General features: G+C 36.1%; 1 protein-coding gene across 1 annotated transcript in view; it reads right to left on the bottom strand.

The window, feature by feature from the left end:
- Positions 1–15,700, bottom strand: part of LOC140225800 (serine/threonine-protein kinase ATR-like) — a 28,616-nt gene extending 12,916 nt beyond the window's left edge. The window contains 12 exon segments of the mRNA XM_072305728.1: positions 1,127–1,298; positions 1,860–2,402; positions 2,825–3,125; positions 3,981–4,498; positions 5,398–5,498; positions 6,807–6,922; positions 7,576–7,792; positions 8,391–8,552; positions 9,469–9,671; positions 10,910–11,080; positions 11,967–12,236; positions 15,545–15,700. Of these exon segments, the coding sequence (XP_072161829.1) occupies positions 1,127–1,298; positions 1,860–2,402; positions 2,825–3,125; positions 3,981–4,498; positions 5,398–5,498; positions 6,807–6,922; positions 7,576–7,792; positions 8,391–8,552; positions 9,469–9,671; positions 10,910–11,080; positions 11,967–12,198 (2,736 nt within the window). The 5' untranslated portion in view covers positions 12,199–12,236; positions 15,545–15,700.
- Between the last annotated feature and the right edge of the window lie 1,366 nt (positions 15,701–17,066).

The following is a 17,066-nucleotide window of genomic DNA, read 5'->3' as shown; positions in this document are numbered from 1 at the left end:
AATGGACGGTCAGAGAGCATCCTCTGTGGCCCTGGTGGCACTAATCTATAGAAATGCCAAAACTGAGTTATGATTCATGAAAGTCAACATAATGAACGAGATTCTCCATTCCATTCCATATACAGATCACTATGTTTATAAATAGAAAGTAATTCCTAGGGATGGAATGTAAGATGTTCCAAATAAAAACTGCAATTGACCCCAGCCACATAAACATTTTAATTATTGTGCGGAGACAGTGGGGAACTTCCTAAGAAGTCAGAGACACAGCAGTTAACATTTTTAAGTACAGACAACATTTTTCGATAATTGTTAGGGTGCAAAATTTTCCTAAACAGGAAAAATTGGACTGAGAATGCTACTTGAATGAGAAAAACAACAGTGTCTATAAAATACCCTACAAGGTAACCAGTTTTCATGAATGCAGATCTTAACAACAACAATGATACAAACTTTGTAAAATAACACCAGACCAGCGGAAATTTCTCCTTTCTTTCCTATAATCTGAAGGCACGGTTAAATTATTTGCAGCGCACAAAAATTGTAATAAGAATTATCACCGAGCTGCTTTATTTCACTATCTCTGACTGAAATATTGAAATACTATCTGGATAAATAATATTTAAGTCACTTTCTTGAAGACTCTTCTGAATAAAGTAAATAACACATTGTTTTCACATTGTCAGTAGGTACATCCTAGTATTACAAATCTCTGCGCGGACAGAAACAAATGTAAATAGAACTTTTTTCCCTTGAAATTTTTTCCCTTTCCACATTTTCTTAAGCCCAGGAGGGGGCAGCATCAAGCATTTTCTGCATCTTGGAGAATAAATAGAGGATATTGCTGGTAAGATTAAGAAAACCTGTACCTCAATTACTGTGCTTTATAATTTCTGCTTCTTCTCAATTTTCTAGGAGAATAATAATGGATATTTTGGCACAACATTTTTAGTAAATATTATTGAATAAACCCGAGAGAAAATCATATGGAATGTTCGACAATAACCATGATGAAACATCCTTCAAAGATTGAAATTAGGACAATCAATCTACGAAGTGGAAATGTGAGCCACAGTTTCAAAATTTTACGATTCATAGATTAAAGTAAGGAAATTGATTGACTTACCTCTAAGATTTCTCCTTCATACCGTTTAACGAAGTTATGCATGTTCATGTTGTGAGCTGTGATGATTTGGCGAATGTTACATGATGAGAGATAAATGTCTTTTTTGCATGGATGAGCCACATAATGCATCAGCATTTTCACCGTAGGCCACAAAAACAGATCACACGGTATGCTTCAAAATAAAAAGAAAATTACCAAGTTAAATAAAATTTCAGAAGAAGATTGATTAGTGTTAAAAATTTGGATGCCATTAATGTAATTAAGGACAGTTAGAAAGCATGTTTTAAACTTCTTCCTTTTTTTATCGATGGACTGCAAAGCAAGGCGCTGAGTTAAGCTTTATGATATATGTTTTTTTAGTAAAATTTCACAAAGTGCATGATTCGTGCGACAAGAATTACTGAAATTAACTCCTAACAAAGAGATTAACGTTTTTGATGGATAAATTCGAACTTTCCGTTCATAGAAAAAAACAATTATCTACGCGATTCAATTGCCCACTAAACGTTACCATATCAGTCTCTGCAGTGCAAAAATATGACAACCTTAATATCCGTGCTTAGCGGTTTTGTAGTTTCAATGTCAATATACACATACTTACTGCGGAAAACGAAATAGAAACTAACTACATTTCGACAGCAGTTTTAACAACAGGCTTTGACAATAGTGCATATTTGAGTTTGGAATGGGTTGTTATTAGTGCAGGTTTCAAGGAATCTGTTTTAGGACTCACCTGCCAATGTTCAAAAGTGTCTCCATGACTGATATCTGTTTATCCATGCCAGCACTTTGGAGACTGTTGCAGATGACTTCATAGCAAGTGCTCTTAAATACCTCATAGAAGGGTTCTGCATCAAAGAAAACCTCTCTGTCTGACAGGGACCACTTCTTCAAACAGCTTTTATCGCTAATAACTTTCTTCAGCCACTGGTTGTTGAAGATTGTGTACTTGACTACTTTTGCGAACATAAACCGATTGTCAGCATCAACATCATCCATAAATTTCATACTGCTGTGTAAGAAAGCTTCACAGAACTTTTTTGGCACATGATTGGTTAAATATGGTAAGGAACAAATTATATTCTTGCGCAAACGACATAGTTCCTTAGTTGAAGAGGAGGTTTCAAGGATTAATCCCTGAACAAAATCAGTGTAGTATCTAGCAGTGAATGTTTCCAGGAAATTGTTGAGCTCCACATCCCCGCCTTGCTTGAATTTGGTGCAGTCATTGTTTCTGCAGATACGACAGTTTATGTTCAGTTTCATTTTTGAGTTCCTAAGGAGGAAAAAAAAAACCAAATACAGTTGGGGTGTCCGAGATGCTCCACATAGAGCAAATCCAAGATATACTGATTTAACAATAAGTATCAAAGTTATTGCAAGTGATTCATGTATTTTCCTTCAAGTTCTAAAAAACTGAAAGCAAAATAGGAAGATTTTCCTGGAGCTTCTTTGAAAATATTTAAAATGAAACCTCATTAAAGTACATATTGCAAAGACAGGTAAAATTATCTACAACGATGATAACAGAGCATCAATCTATTTGCCAAATCAATCTGGCTTTTTCTGTGAGCTCTAAATCTATCACATCAGAAAAATAAACTCTAAAATGTAGCTGTGACGTTACAGTAAAGAGGAAAAAACATCATTTGGAATAAGTGATGAAGGTTATAACAGTAGTATTCTGACAAAATTTACCTTTTCAAGAAAGCATCAAAAGACAGGGCACATAAAATGTTCGGAAGAGCTTCTGAAAATTCCAAGTGAATTGTGATGCTCCTCTTACACAAGTCTACAATTGAAAAGAGGAACTGTGACATTTTTTCTTGGTTTGAGCCTTGACAGTTAAGGATCATAAAAGGTAGCGAATTGAAGATGACACGTTGATACAACGCATCGTTGGAGAAAGTCTGATACAAGGCAAACCTCCACTGGAAGCAAATATTGCTTGAAAAATAGGCAAGGCATTCTAACTGGTCCGCACGAAGATTTTGATCGCCTGAAACCAAGGGAAAAATCATGTAATGACCACATGACTAAATATTTCACAAAGATTCCACTATTATTTGATGGACTTACGGAGTTCGTTACTACAGTTGTTTCTAATTCAATGGACGTATTGGTCAAACTCTATCTATTTGAGTGCCTCGATTACTCAGTTTTTACAAGGCTTTGTTAACTTAGTGAAAGAGGTAAACCCAGATGCCAAATGAGCTATAACATTTTAATCAATCCTTTCCGATTTAGATGGTGGGTCACGAACAGGAGGAAGCATTATTTCTCTGCAGGGACGATTTCTTATGCGAGTTTATGTATATGGTTTTTCACATACCAAAAACTGTAGCATTCAACTATTCGTAGGACAATCCCTCCAGAGGTCAACTGTTCCATCGTCTAGAATTCATCATTCTGCGATACCTCCCAAAGTTTCTGGGGCGAATTCCGCAATGAAAATCTGTAGTTTCCAACATTTTCTTCTTTTTTTATATTGACACTGTGTACCAGCATGAGCAGGATTGCTATATTCCCTCATACAGGGATAAACAATGCTCCTAAGTATGAGGACTATTTCCGTTTGATTGGCCGTATGGTAGTGGGTAGTTTCACTCCCGCATTGTAGGTGACTCGTCACAGCCTAGGAAATTTATTTTTGAGAAACTGAGGCAGAGTAAGTGTTCTTATTATTATTATTATTATTATTGTGCTTAAATCTATATTTCAGTGGAGGAGGGGAATGAACGATGGTGAAGTTAATTTTTTTTTTATGCTTCGAAGTTTTACACTCTTAATCTTTGACATTGAACTAGTAAATAGATGCATACAGATCAATTTGACAACTGATGATCTCACTTACATAATTCAGTTTTATACTTCAATCCAATGGTTTTCAATAAATTGAAGGAGCTTGCGTCGATGGTGTACGGGAATTTGGCAAACACATCCTCATCCAAGATCCAAGGTAATGATGAAAATGCAGCCAGCAAATGAATGACTTCTGGTGGCTCATTATTAATCCCAGAGATTGTTACGACTTGATTTAGGACAAACAAACAATCTTTGAGCAAAGTCACATCAGGCTTAGACTCCTTTAAGAGCCCATACATCAAACATTTGAGAACGTCACTTAATTTGCCACTTAAGAACGAAACTTTATTCTTCACACTGATCTCAAAACTTAAATTACTAATGGTCTTGCAGAAGAAATAGAGTAGGCGAATAGCTTTCCTATCTTCAAGACTCAGATGAGAATTGGGCGGGAATGAATCACCATTGTGACTGATTTTTGTGAATACTTTCTCTTCCATTACATTCACAGCTCTGTTCCAAATGGCTGTGGTATTGAGGATACTTTTGGTGTCAATTTTCTGGATACTGCAAAAGAGAATAAAAAGGGTAAGTTAGATTATGTCACATGACAAATGTACATGCATCTGAAACTTACTAATACTTTCACTCAAATATTAGCTGGTATCTTCTTGACAAAAAAATTAGAAAGACTTGCCCACAAATAAAAGGCTCACCTCCAGGAAAATACTAAACCTATCCATCAAGTAAAAATTTTTCCCAAAGATTTGGGAACTACCAAGGCAGAATTTTTTTCGTGGTACATAAATAAGATAAGGGCTCACATTAAAATCGAATGGTATGATAGGAAATAGACCACTAAACACGGTGCAAATTTAGGCACTATGATGTGTGTTTTCTCGCCTAAATTTCATGTGAGCACGATTTGTACTGCGAAAATTACTGAAAGTAACTCCTAACAGAGATGTTAATGTTTTTTTATGAAAAAATTCAAACTTCCTGCTTATAGAAATAACAATAATCTATATGAGTCGAATCGCTCGCTGAACATTACCGTAACAGACTCTCAAATGAAAATGCGACAGCCTCAATTTCAGCGCTTCCGTTCAGCTATTGCAAGTTGCTTACAATTTTAAGGACGCATGGTGAGGGGGGGGGGTGTTACTACTTGATTGAGAGGCCTGCTATAACCATAGAATTGAGCAATTTGATTCAAGTAGCCTTCGCTTCTTCATGTGAGCAGGAGATTTAAACTTTTCAAATCCAATGCACAAAAAAACCTTTAATATCTTGGTCAGGAGTTAGTCTCAATAATTTTTGCTGCGCAAATTGTGTTGAATACAAAAAATTGAAACAGAAAAATAATCAGAGTGCTTAAGTTTTTACCTTGTCTGGTGGTCCACTTTGTATTTGGAAGTCAAAGGAAAAAATTGACTTAAAATGAAGAAAAAAAAGGGACAAATTACCTAGAATAATCTGCATCTGGATCTAGATTGGCACTACTTTTTTCACTGTGGAGCAAATTAACTTTCCGAAAATAAATGTACTCCAGGATCATGAATAAATGCTGAAATGAAAAGAAAAAATATTAAAGTGTGGAGGAAAGAGGAAAGAGGGATGTTGAAGACTTCCTGTCACACTTTATTTTTTTAGGAATGCCACAGAATTAAGAAAATGAATTCTCCTTAAATTTTTCTTGATTTCCTTGACACATTTTGGTAAAATTCTCTGGTAATTGAACATATAAAAGATGGTAAAAAAGATATGATTTTAAACAGTTTCCGTGAAATATCTATTTTTCAAAATGCCAAATCAATATCAAAAAGCAAATAAAGGTCACTTAGCAATTTTTCTTTGACACTTTTGTCATTTCCCCTGATAATTCCAGGTTTTCCCTGACTTTTTAAAATTCTCTGTCATTTTCTCTTTCTTCCTGACTATGACAACACAGATTTATTTTTCTTGAAAAACCAGTTGATGTGAAGTCTTCAAAACTTTCATGATTTTTCTCCCTGTCAGCAGAAGATTCTGTATACATTTCAAGCTATTAAGGTGGCTTGTTTCTTATTGAAAAAATAAAGCATGAGTGGAAATTTTGAAACGTCGCTATGGAATCACATGGATTTGCACTTTGGCCATTTAAATTTTACTTCTGAGTAATTTGTTCTTGTTTCTTTTTTTTCCATAGATTATCATGAATTTATACAAACCGAAATAAGACGCATATAACAATTTTGATTTGATTTGACTCCAGCCCACCTTTAATTTTTGACAAGCAAGACATTAGAATGATAAGAAACCAAAGTTATTCATTACCTGAACTTTCTTGGCTTGTGATTTGTTACCTGAATCAATAATAATAATTTACTTTTCAAGGATACAAATTAAAGCAATGGATGCAGCAATCACAAAGTACATAAATGACGGAATCATCCAGGGATACAGAAAAATCTCAGCCTTCCCATCCTTCAAATTGGCCTCCCGATTTTAAAAACCCTCCTTTTCTCAGAAATTTCAAAAATATGACTTCTTTGCGGCTCTGTACATGTAAATTGCTGCAATTTTGCAAAAAAACGAGTGGTTTTTACTGCAACTTTCAGAATATTTGTGATTATTACTGCAGCTTTGCAAAAAATGGTAATTTTGCCGGCTTTCCATTTGAAAACACCAACTTTGGGGCCTCCCCATTTTCATTTTCACACGCAACCAAATGCGCCTGGCAGCCCCGCCCGGTCGCATGGTCGAGGGGTTTTTGCAACCCTGGAATCATCATGGCATGATACAAGCAGTTGAAGAATTCTCTTGAGATCAGCTTGGTCTAATAAACCTTCTCTATCCCATTAATTGTAAAGGTAGTGTCAGACTAGAAACTTACGGGACAAACAGGTAGTTTGCAAAATAAAGAATCCAACTTCAGAGAGGTTTCAAAAAACTCAGGAGTTATGTCGAGAAGATACTTCACAAAATCACACATTGATATCAAGAACTCATCTGGAAAAGAAAAAAACTTCAAAAGAAGTAAAAACTGCAAGAAAACATAATTAGGATTAGGGTGGGAAAATAACAAACCAGAGAGGAAAATAAAAAAAGATTTATGCCCTTAATCTTGCGCAAGAAAATAATGTACAATTTTTCATAACTCTGTTTGATGGAAACATTAGGCAATATTATGATATATTTCCTAATCATTGAATCACATTTTGAGAGTTGAAACATATAGATCAGCTGAAAATAACGTGCTTTGTTCAAATGCCAGGTTCTTTCATTCTTACCGACCAAAATATTGTCGTATCAAAACCACATGGAATGCCACAATCCACCTCAGCGGTGCTTGCTATGCTTTTTTTCCCCATGGTTTTAGGAACATATAGAACAACCAAAGCAACATATGCATTACTGAGAGATAAAATCATGTTGAGATACATCATGGAAGAAAAATTCACTGGAAACCAATTGAGCGACGTTCAGTAATGTGGGAAACCAGCTGACAGTGCGAGCAGGGTTTCGGAAGCTACCAAACTTCAACAAGTATAATCACCAATTTGATGGACCAAAACAGCGTCATAGACTAGGGTCCGAGGACACCATGGCAATCGAAGTTTTAAAAGCTGAAGGATTTTTGTTGACTTCATTTTTGTACTTACTGCATAGTAGTGAAACATTCTCATTGTTGATGACGATGAATAATGTATTAAGTAATGATGCATTGACGACATTACTTCCAGAACCTTTCATGACGATAACCTCATCTAATAAATTCACAACTCGGATCCATAGCTTGTCGTTTTTTGAGTTGAGGTGGTTTTCGGTACATGCTTGTTTGAGCAGCTGCTCCATTTGTTGGAAAAATGCATTTTTTAACTTGAAACAAAAATGATGTGTAAATTAATTTGGCAATTATTGAAGCGTCAAAAAAGGAGCAATAGGATAAGGGATAAGGCCTCTTTTCAAAAAAATTCTGCACCAATTAATGCAACTTTTACAAGTGCCGTGACCTGAACTTGATAGGCTTTGAAATTTTTCACTTGTCACAAGCCAGTTTCAAGAAGAATTGGGACTAGGAAATGCATTTTTCAGTGCTTTAAAGCATATTTTCAAATGAAAGTGGACATTGCCAGATTGGTGATCGAAGAAAAGCTCTAAGCGGGTCAACTCTCTGTTTTTTTGGGGTAGCCATTGAACACACCACAGGAGCCAGTCACCATGTATTGACAAAGGATGTGTTTTCAGGCCAATGTGGCACTGCATGTCCTTTCCATGTCCTATCAATAAGGTTCGTTTTGTTTTATAGTTATAACACAAAGAGAGTTTTCAAAATTACTACCAGTTGGAAATTAGTCTCTTTTTCCTTGACTAATTTCTACAAAAAAACAAAACACTTTTTTAGCAGTTTTGGAACTGTCCGGAGTAGAAATAAAAATAAAAATAGTTGGCCTACAGCAAACTATAAAGAACTTACTGAATTATTTTCAGGGTATCCTTTGTGCTGCAGAAGTTGAATGGTGATGTCGAGAGTAGCTAGCCTGACATTAACCTCCGAAACACAGTCTAGGATATTTAACGCCAGAGGCCATAAATCTCGACCCAAGTTAATGACACAAAAAACTTGCGAAGACAAAACCTGCCAGAAAATAATTTCATGTTATTCAGTAGAATTCCTGCACTAGGTCTGTCGCTCACAAACAGCCCTATTTTATAACTTTTGATTTATTTGAAATGTTTTAAACTTAGTTTGTTAGCATCATACCGGCTTCTCGCCATTTTTAAGGCTGCCATCTTGAAAACAATGCAATATTTCTGAATTCTGATTAAAACAGATTCGATTTTTTTATGCCAAAATACCTAGGTATTTTGGCATACCAAGTTTCCTCCAAATCGGCCAATAAAAATCCAAAAAATCACTTTCCCGCCATTTGGACCTTCAACCAGCCGCCATTTTGCGGCTATGATATAGATAGCAACCTGTGGTTGATGCCAAAAATGTCTTTGTCCAACGAGGTATCACTCTGTCGGGGGTCCAATTTGAGATTCGAAAGTTGCCCCTTGTCCAATGGAGGACAAGGGTCACAACCCTCTTTGAAAATTTTCCAACTTTTATTTGAAGGAATCTCGTTCAAATCGCAAATCCATACCTGCAACAACTCTTGAAGTATTAACAAGTATCCATACTTTTTGCTTACACTGTATTGGAAGCAAATTTCCCAAAAACAGAGACTACTCATAGTTGAAACAAGACTTTTGCTACACTGCCTCCTAAAATGTGAGAAACATAATCAGGTGAGGCTGCACATTGCATTCAATGCCACACTAACTGATTGCAATGGGACATACGAGCTGACGAAGTTACACAAAAAACTGATCCTGTATTTTTAATGAGTTAAATATGTTTAGGGCATGTGGAATACCATTGTCATTTATATTGGCACTAACTCAAATTGCCTGAAATGAAAGATGAGGCATTTTTATTTCCTTGAATAAGATTGCGAGAGTTGCTGCAAATAAAACAAATCTGCTTTTAAAATAATATTAAAAGGTACCTTTAAAAGTTGTTCAAGAAGTTTGGTGCATTGCGAAACACTTCTAATCCCAAAAAGACTTTGTTCAAAATTGAAACAATCTGGTAAGGTAGATACAGCATTTGGAACAAACCATTTGAAAGTCTGTGAGGAGTGAAATTGTGGAGAAGTCTTTTCTAAAGTGCCAACTTTTTCAACTCGAATTTTATAGAAGGCCAAGAGATCTAGAAGAGGAAAATAAATTAAACAAAACAAAATGCAGACACATTAATATGCTGAAATTTAACATATTCAGATCGAAAGCAAGGAGCTATTTTTTATGGTTTATCATGTTATAACTCTTTTCAAAGGAAGGGGTTCGGAAGGGGTTCAAGTCCTCTTTGAACAAACTATTGCCCGCCCTTCATTTGAAAAAACATGCTCCCCATTCACATGAAATGATTAATTTTACGGCCACGCCTAGAAATACAATGATATTTTTCAATAAAAATACTTCGCTCCTCCATATGAAGAAGAATCATTACAATTCATTCAGATTAGCAAAAAAATGCTCCAGAATGATTTTTAGAACAATGCTAATGACACCATCTATAAAAAAAATGGAGAAACCAGACAAAAACAATCGTCTTGCAGCGCCCCGAGATGATGCCACTCAACTTGACAATGCATTGAAGTCCCAGGCGCGCCATAATGAGTCTACTTGTCAATTTATGCGAATGGGATGAAGAGCTGGAAGGAAATTATTACCTGTATTAGTACATATTTTATAAGTAAGTATTTTCATTAAGGATTATTCTCCTCATATCGCTATCATGAATTGCCTTGCAAAAGACTGTGTCTCCCTCAATTTTATTGCTGAATATTCACTTAAGTACGTCTACTGAAAATTTAGATCCTAAAAAATTCTAAATGTTCAAAGGAGCACTTGCATTTTTTAGAACAAAAATTTGTCATGAATTAAAGCAGTAAAATAAATTTAAAATTTTAAAAAAGTTGAAGAATTGTTTTTCCTGGGTCTCAAAATTTAAGGTTAGTAGACTTCTAAAATTGATGAATGATTTTTGATGGGTAGAAGTAAAAGGAGAATGCTTAATTTAGTGCCACAGAAAGCCAAGCAACACCTGATTACATATTTTCACCCTAACTTTCGGATGGTAAACCAAACAGTCATTTTCAAAGTTCCTACTCTAAGATGGACACCTTCATCTTTAGAGAAAATTGAAAAAATCCATGAAATATTCTATATCCAAGCGCTCATGACTTTTTGGCTTGAAAAGTAATGAACCCTTCAAACTCAATCTCAACTCTCAATCAATACTGTCTTGACTAGCTCCTTGAAAAATATTTTTGGTTTCAATTGAACAGAGACTTAAGTAGAAAGAGAAAGAAACATCATCATTTTTCTCTGTTAAGCACCACGGACAAACATTTTCAATAAAATTTTCAGGGAGGAAATGTTTACCTTCAATAGCGGCAAGATAAAAGCTGACGATCTGAATGAACATGCAAGGGGTCCAGCTCAGCATAGACTCTAGAATGAAAATTTGAGCACGCTTTGAGCTGGTGTACACAGATTCCATGTCAAATTCTGTAAGGAAAAGGACCAGCTGTCCTAGCAGCCAAGTTGTAAAAGCTGAAAAATTAAGACAACCAACTCTCAATTCCTACCTCTAAAATTTGTTGAACATTATCAAAGAGTTACATGATTAAAGTTTTAAAGAACAGAAATACTCCTCTAAAACTGTTTTGCTATTGAAAATATTTAAGCACTGACTGATAAGCCTCAAATCTCAAGTCTTTGCTCGTGTAAAATTTTGCCCCCTTACTCATTAGATTTTACTCCACATAAAGAATTTGTACCAAGTGACTTGCTTCCCAAACCACTAATTCACTCTAGAATCAGAGCATTAAGTGCACATTAAAACATATTGGAGTCTTGAGTATTTTCGGGAGACCCAAGCAAAGATAAACTTAACTGAGTCGTTCCGTTGTTACCGAGGTTACAGTCTCACGCCTATATAATCAAGTCCTGGCACAGGATGCATTATTTGATACCTTGAAAGCAAACAGTCACTTAAATTGTCTCTTTTCTGCACTTTCAACAGCCATCAGATATGCCAATTTTAAAGTGTATCAACGACTGTGGTTGACGCTGCTGAGTATCTTGAGCAGAGCATAGCTATGCTCCCATCGAGTTGGACTCGGTTGTTGCAATCTCTCATTCATAGGTACAGTTGCATACGCTGTGGTCTCTGATTTGATCACAACACAGCTAAACAGTGGTGACATACTACTACTACCCATGGTCATGTCTCTCATCAACCCTGTCACCTCTCGGGGAAAAGACAGGGTAATGGAGTGGCATCGTCACCCTCAACAACGACAAAGGATTCTTAAGTGTCCTTAAAATCCCGTCACCACTGAGGAGTGAGCACCAGACCTCAGTACAGACAGCAGTCTGCCTCAACCAATGCACCACTGAGGCTAAATTTTTTCATAGTATTATTCATAAAACTGACCTAAATGCTCATCTTCCTTGGTTGAATCCTCATTCTTGAAGTTCCTGGCGTAGCAATTTTTAAATTCTGCGTTAGTTAGTCTGTCGATGAGTGATATGAGGAAAGGTATTTTTTCTTCTGCAATTTTTCCGCCTTTCATACACTGATTATATACAACTGGGATGGCAGACTGAACAGCAAGCCAAACTGTCTGAACATCAGATAGTCCTGAATTAAGTGGTTCCTCCATCATGGTGGGTAGATTAACATTGCTGGCCACCAATTTGTCTCCTGTAAATTATAATGAAAATGAATTCCTCGTCAAACTCCGATTGGTCAAAAACCGGCAATTATTCACAATTAAAAAGTATTATACAAGAGTGCAAAAGGTTTCTGACCATGTGATAGACTTGTTAGGCATTGAGACAGCAGGATTTTGTGAACTCCTAAACCCTTATTGACATCTCTCATTTTTTTTTTAACATCTCAGCAAATCAAGAGAACTTTCTCTTAAAAAAAAATTAAAATTAATAATTGGGAACCAAGAAAAAACGAAGAGACTTTCACGCTACTGGTTATCAGTGGGTCAATGGTGTTAGCCATAAACTAGTGCTCTAATGGACGAATCAAGTAGATTGGCAAAAACTTAATTCGTCTAACTGTCAAGATTTTATGACCAGTATAGATGGAAATGACTCTATGAGAGAACACTGCAATTGACATCAACCACCCCAGTAGACCGTACACAGCACCCAAGCAAATTTTGAAACTATAGGGACCGAGGATTTTTTTAAATTTTGTTAAGAGATTTGGAATTAGCAAAATTCCGAACTATTGGAAACAGCTCCCAAGAAAATTCAAAATAATGAGATTTTAAAATACTCTATGATTTGAAGTGTGCCAATTTATACGGATATTAAATATTAAAAAGCCCGACTCCCCTTCATTCCTACAATCAAAATGAATCTTAAAATACTAACGTAAAAAAATAATAAAGTATTTTTTTCAGAATGAGCATACCTAAAAAATCTAAAATTAATCTTGTTAAACAAGTTCATGATCAGAGGAAGAATCACTATCAGAACCAAAACATTCTTCCGTTCGATTTAGCTGTTGATTCCAAACACGAGAGATGTTTGTGATATTCATTGCTAAAGGATTGTGCAAACTTTGCTTGGATACAGGAGATTCATCCAATGGTGGATGCGATGATTTCCAAGAATCCCTGACGACTGATTTTTCAGGATTACAACTTCCGATTCCATTCTTAGCAACATCCACCTGCAAATCTAAATTTGAATTTGTCACCTCTGCTTCGGAAATTTTCATGTTTTGATCTGGTCTTGCACTCGGACAAGAGGGAAGAGGAGGAATCAACTCCCTAAACTCGTGAACTCGGTCTTCCACGCTGGTTTCTGGATTTACAGATTTAATATGAGTGCAACGCATCTCATCTTCGAGTGTTAACACAAACGGTGCTGTCTTTCCAGCAACATTTTTGTCTTCCGAGTTGGTATTTTCTACTCTTTCTGCACTGAAACTTTTATTACCGAAGTAATTGAGTAACTCATTATCATCTTCTATCAAATCAGGAATATTTTTCCTCTGCAGAGCTATTTTTTCTCTTTCGTCCATTTCAATTTTCTTATCTTGGAGTTTCAGTTTCAGTTCTTTGATTAGTATTTTTGACGATTTTTTAAGGGCTGCACTATATGAATTTTCTTCTAGGAAATAGTCTTCTTCTCCTGAGCTGAGGTTTTCGGTGAAACCCTCTGAAAAGCCTAAGAAAACATCATCTGGTTCTGTGGGATTGAAATCTGAATGGCCAACTTCGATTCCAACTTCTTCGCTGACCTCCAGCTCTTTGTTTGAAACTAGATTTCCTTGGGTACAATGAGTACGAGATGCATCACTTGAGGGTTCCTGAATAGATGATACGATCTTTGTAAGATATTTTAATTTGCGCTGCAATGATACTAGTTCATCATCAATATTAGAAATCAACTCATCGATGAGTGTTATAATATTGGATTTGTCCATCTTCATAGTTTGTATTTCACTTTCTAAGACTTTCTCTAAGTTCCGGGACATCATTGAAATGGATAAACTTGAATGAGCCAAAGCCCTAGTCTCCAAAAATAATTTGATGATATCAGGATCCGTATCAGTCAAAGCATCTCCCTTATTTAATTGCATCTCTTCTTTACTGGAACTGTACAGCCGATCGAAATGAGCTCCGATGCTAGTCAGGGACTCTAAAAGGGTTTTTGAAGAGTTTTCTATGGCCGAAAATATGTGGCTTGCTTGGGAATTTGTATTCAAGCTGTTGTCTGATAAATTGATAGCAATAAAGCTCAAGAATTCTGATTCCATAAGAAACAATAATATCTTCAATTTGTTTAGGTAACGAACATAAGCTTGATGGCTTTCCATTTCAATATCCGAGACGCCCAGTTCAGAGAAAGGAACCGAACAAATTGAAGGATAACCAGTGCACTCATGGATCGCTAGTGTTTTCGATAAGTCTCTACAAAGAGAATGAAGATGTTGCAAAATCGATAGGGCTGATTTCGCTACAAGGAGCTTAAAATGAGACCAAGAAGGGTCCAAAATTTTATAGGTGTTAAAGCCTCTAACTTCAATTTTCGTTAGATTTGAATGATTCATCATCATTTTCCTATCATTTTCAGCGATGAACTGAAGTGATTTAAGAAACTTTTTGTTGAACTGCTTTAGCGCAGACACCAAACCTTCAGTCCGGTCATGATTGGTGGATTTGTTACGAAGTCTGACAGTGTGTAAAACCACATAAATTGAAGAGAAACCTAAGACTGTTACAAGTGGAATTTTACTGGGTTTCTTGAAATATAATACCACAAGACTCAAAGGTAAAATGATGCTGATGTTAACATATGTTGGATGCTGAGTGCTTGGCGGAGAAAATTCCTCAACCAACACAGCGTTTTCCTTGAATAACAAACCACTGTGTTTGATGATATCAATATCAATAGAATAGTCTGTGCTCGGAATAAATGCCTCTTTAATGAAACTGCAGATTTTCTTGAAGACTCTGCAAGCTGAGGAAACTGCAGAAAATACATCCTTTGTTCTACTGGGGTGCTCCAATTGCGATGGTCCATTCAGAGCAGCCATACTCACATAATCAGTGTTATCGAAACCTAAGCTTTTTAGATAACAGGTTTGAGGAGCAGACTCGTTAAAGACTTCGACATCCTCGTCGTAACTAGCCATGATTTGCTAATGAAGAGAGATATGAGTAAGATACAGAAGTTACCGTTTCAATTTTCAAATACTAGGGAGCCTTCGATTGAAAATCTTAGGTGAAATGAAACCTTCACAGAACTGAATTGAGGTAGCACACCAAAAGGTTACTGCACTTGTGATAATATTAGTATTGCATGATAAAAATGACAGAATTACAGAACACCACCCAAATATGATTCAAGAGTAATTCCTTTCTGCCTGTTGCACGAATCAACCTCACATAACCTCAAAATTTAAATGACCATCGCAAGCATACTCCTTGACCACTCTTTGCGTGAAAGAAATAATACATGAATAAAACACATTGAACTTACTCAGCAGCAGAGTTCAAAGCTTCATGTAAAAACTTTGAACAGACGCCAGTGAAACAAAGTTTCCTCCGTGAAATTCTGAAAAACACAGTACAAAAGCAAAATTTTTTAAGCATGTTGTTATTGTTGTTCGAATTCCCGCCAATTTTGATCTACCAACCAATCAGAGATTGGCCCATGGTCGAACCGGAAAAGGGTCGGTTCGGCGGAAACACAAGCTCAGCCGGAAACACTCCACCGGAAACCCGGAACTCTTCAGAGTCTTATTTTTGACTTTTTTGACCATTTTTGGTACTCAACACTCCTCATGTTCGCAGTTCTCAAATTCGAATCAACATGTTCTGGACACCTTCTAAAATACTGATTTTTGTAAACTTCAGATGCATTCATATGATAATTAAGGGGCTTGGAAGACAAGAATGCTTAAGTGCAGTTTTTATTATTACGAAAAAAACAAGTTTAAAGTTTTGGATTTTACTCGGACCTATACCTAGAGCGCTCTGAATACCTTCAAAATTTACAAGTGTTTGTCTCGCACCTATATGAACATCGTCTGAAATTTTCAGCTCAGTGGAACCTAATAGAGGCCAGCAGTTGGACTTAAAGTGACAGTTGGTCGCGCTTATCCCTTGTCCCCCCTAAACGAAAAATGCACTCATCCCATTCGCTGTTTTCTCTGCGTCAAATGACTTCCAGACAAAATAGCTTGGTATTCTAATAGACCTTACCTTCAACTACCAAAAAACACGTACAATCAATTTTGATCAAAGTCACTCTTCTGAGCGCACATTTTTATTTCCATTCTTCCTTTTTCCACATGAAAAAACGCAAAATGATCCGGGATTTCTGTTTCCCCTTCGCCATTCCTTCCTGTTTTTATCTGACGCACTTTTAGTGAGGTTCAGTTGTTTTCTTGTATCTCACCTGTTAAAATACAAGCATAGTGAGCTATGACACGCAGGTGAGGCGGCTGGGCTCTAATCTCTAGTCTCGAATTTCTGAAATTGCACTTATGCACCATGTCTTCCAAGCCCCTTAATTACAATTATTTTCGAATACGATTGATACCATTTCATAATTATAAATACAAAGTTTCAAACTATTTGCGCATTGTGTATCAGGAATCTTTACCAGGTTCTGGTTTTCGCCGCAAGTGCCTGCAGACTGTTGATAACTTTAATATTGATAGAAAAACCGACCAATAAATTATAATCTTTAATTAGAAAAATTACATTATTTGGCACTAAATATTTCTAGACAAACCAAAAGTCTATGAGAGTTAATGATTTTGGGACCGAGTGTATCAGAAAGGAATTAAACCACATTTTCAAAAAAATTGAGATAGGTAAAAATGTTCTTGAGTTCCTATAGCCGTACATTTTATCCTGCCAAAAACTGAAAGTCGAAAAAAATAAATTAGTTCGTTACAAGAAGGGTCAAAGTTTATTTTCTACATTGAGCCTTATATGCAGGAAAAAAACTTCAAACCTCTCTTTCTCAGTGGTTCCTTGCTGATGAACTTGGT

Source organism: Bemisia tabaci, unplaced genomic scaffold (assembly GCF_918797505.1).
Source record: "Bemisia tabaci unplaced genomic scaffold, PGI_BMITA_v3".
In the NCBI taxonomy this organism is placed as follows: domain Eukaryota; kingdom Metazoa; phylum Arthropoda; class Insecta; order Hemiptera; family Aleyrodidae; genus Bemisia; species Bemisia tabaci.
This window is presented reverse-complemented; position numbering and strand designations above follow the sequence as displayed.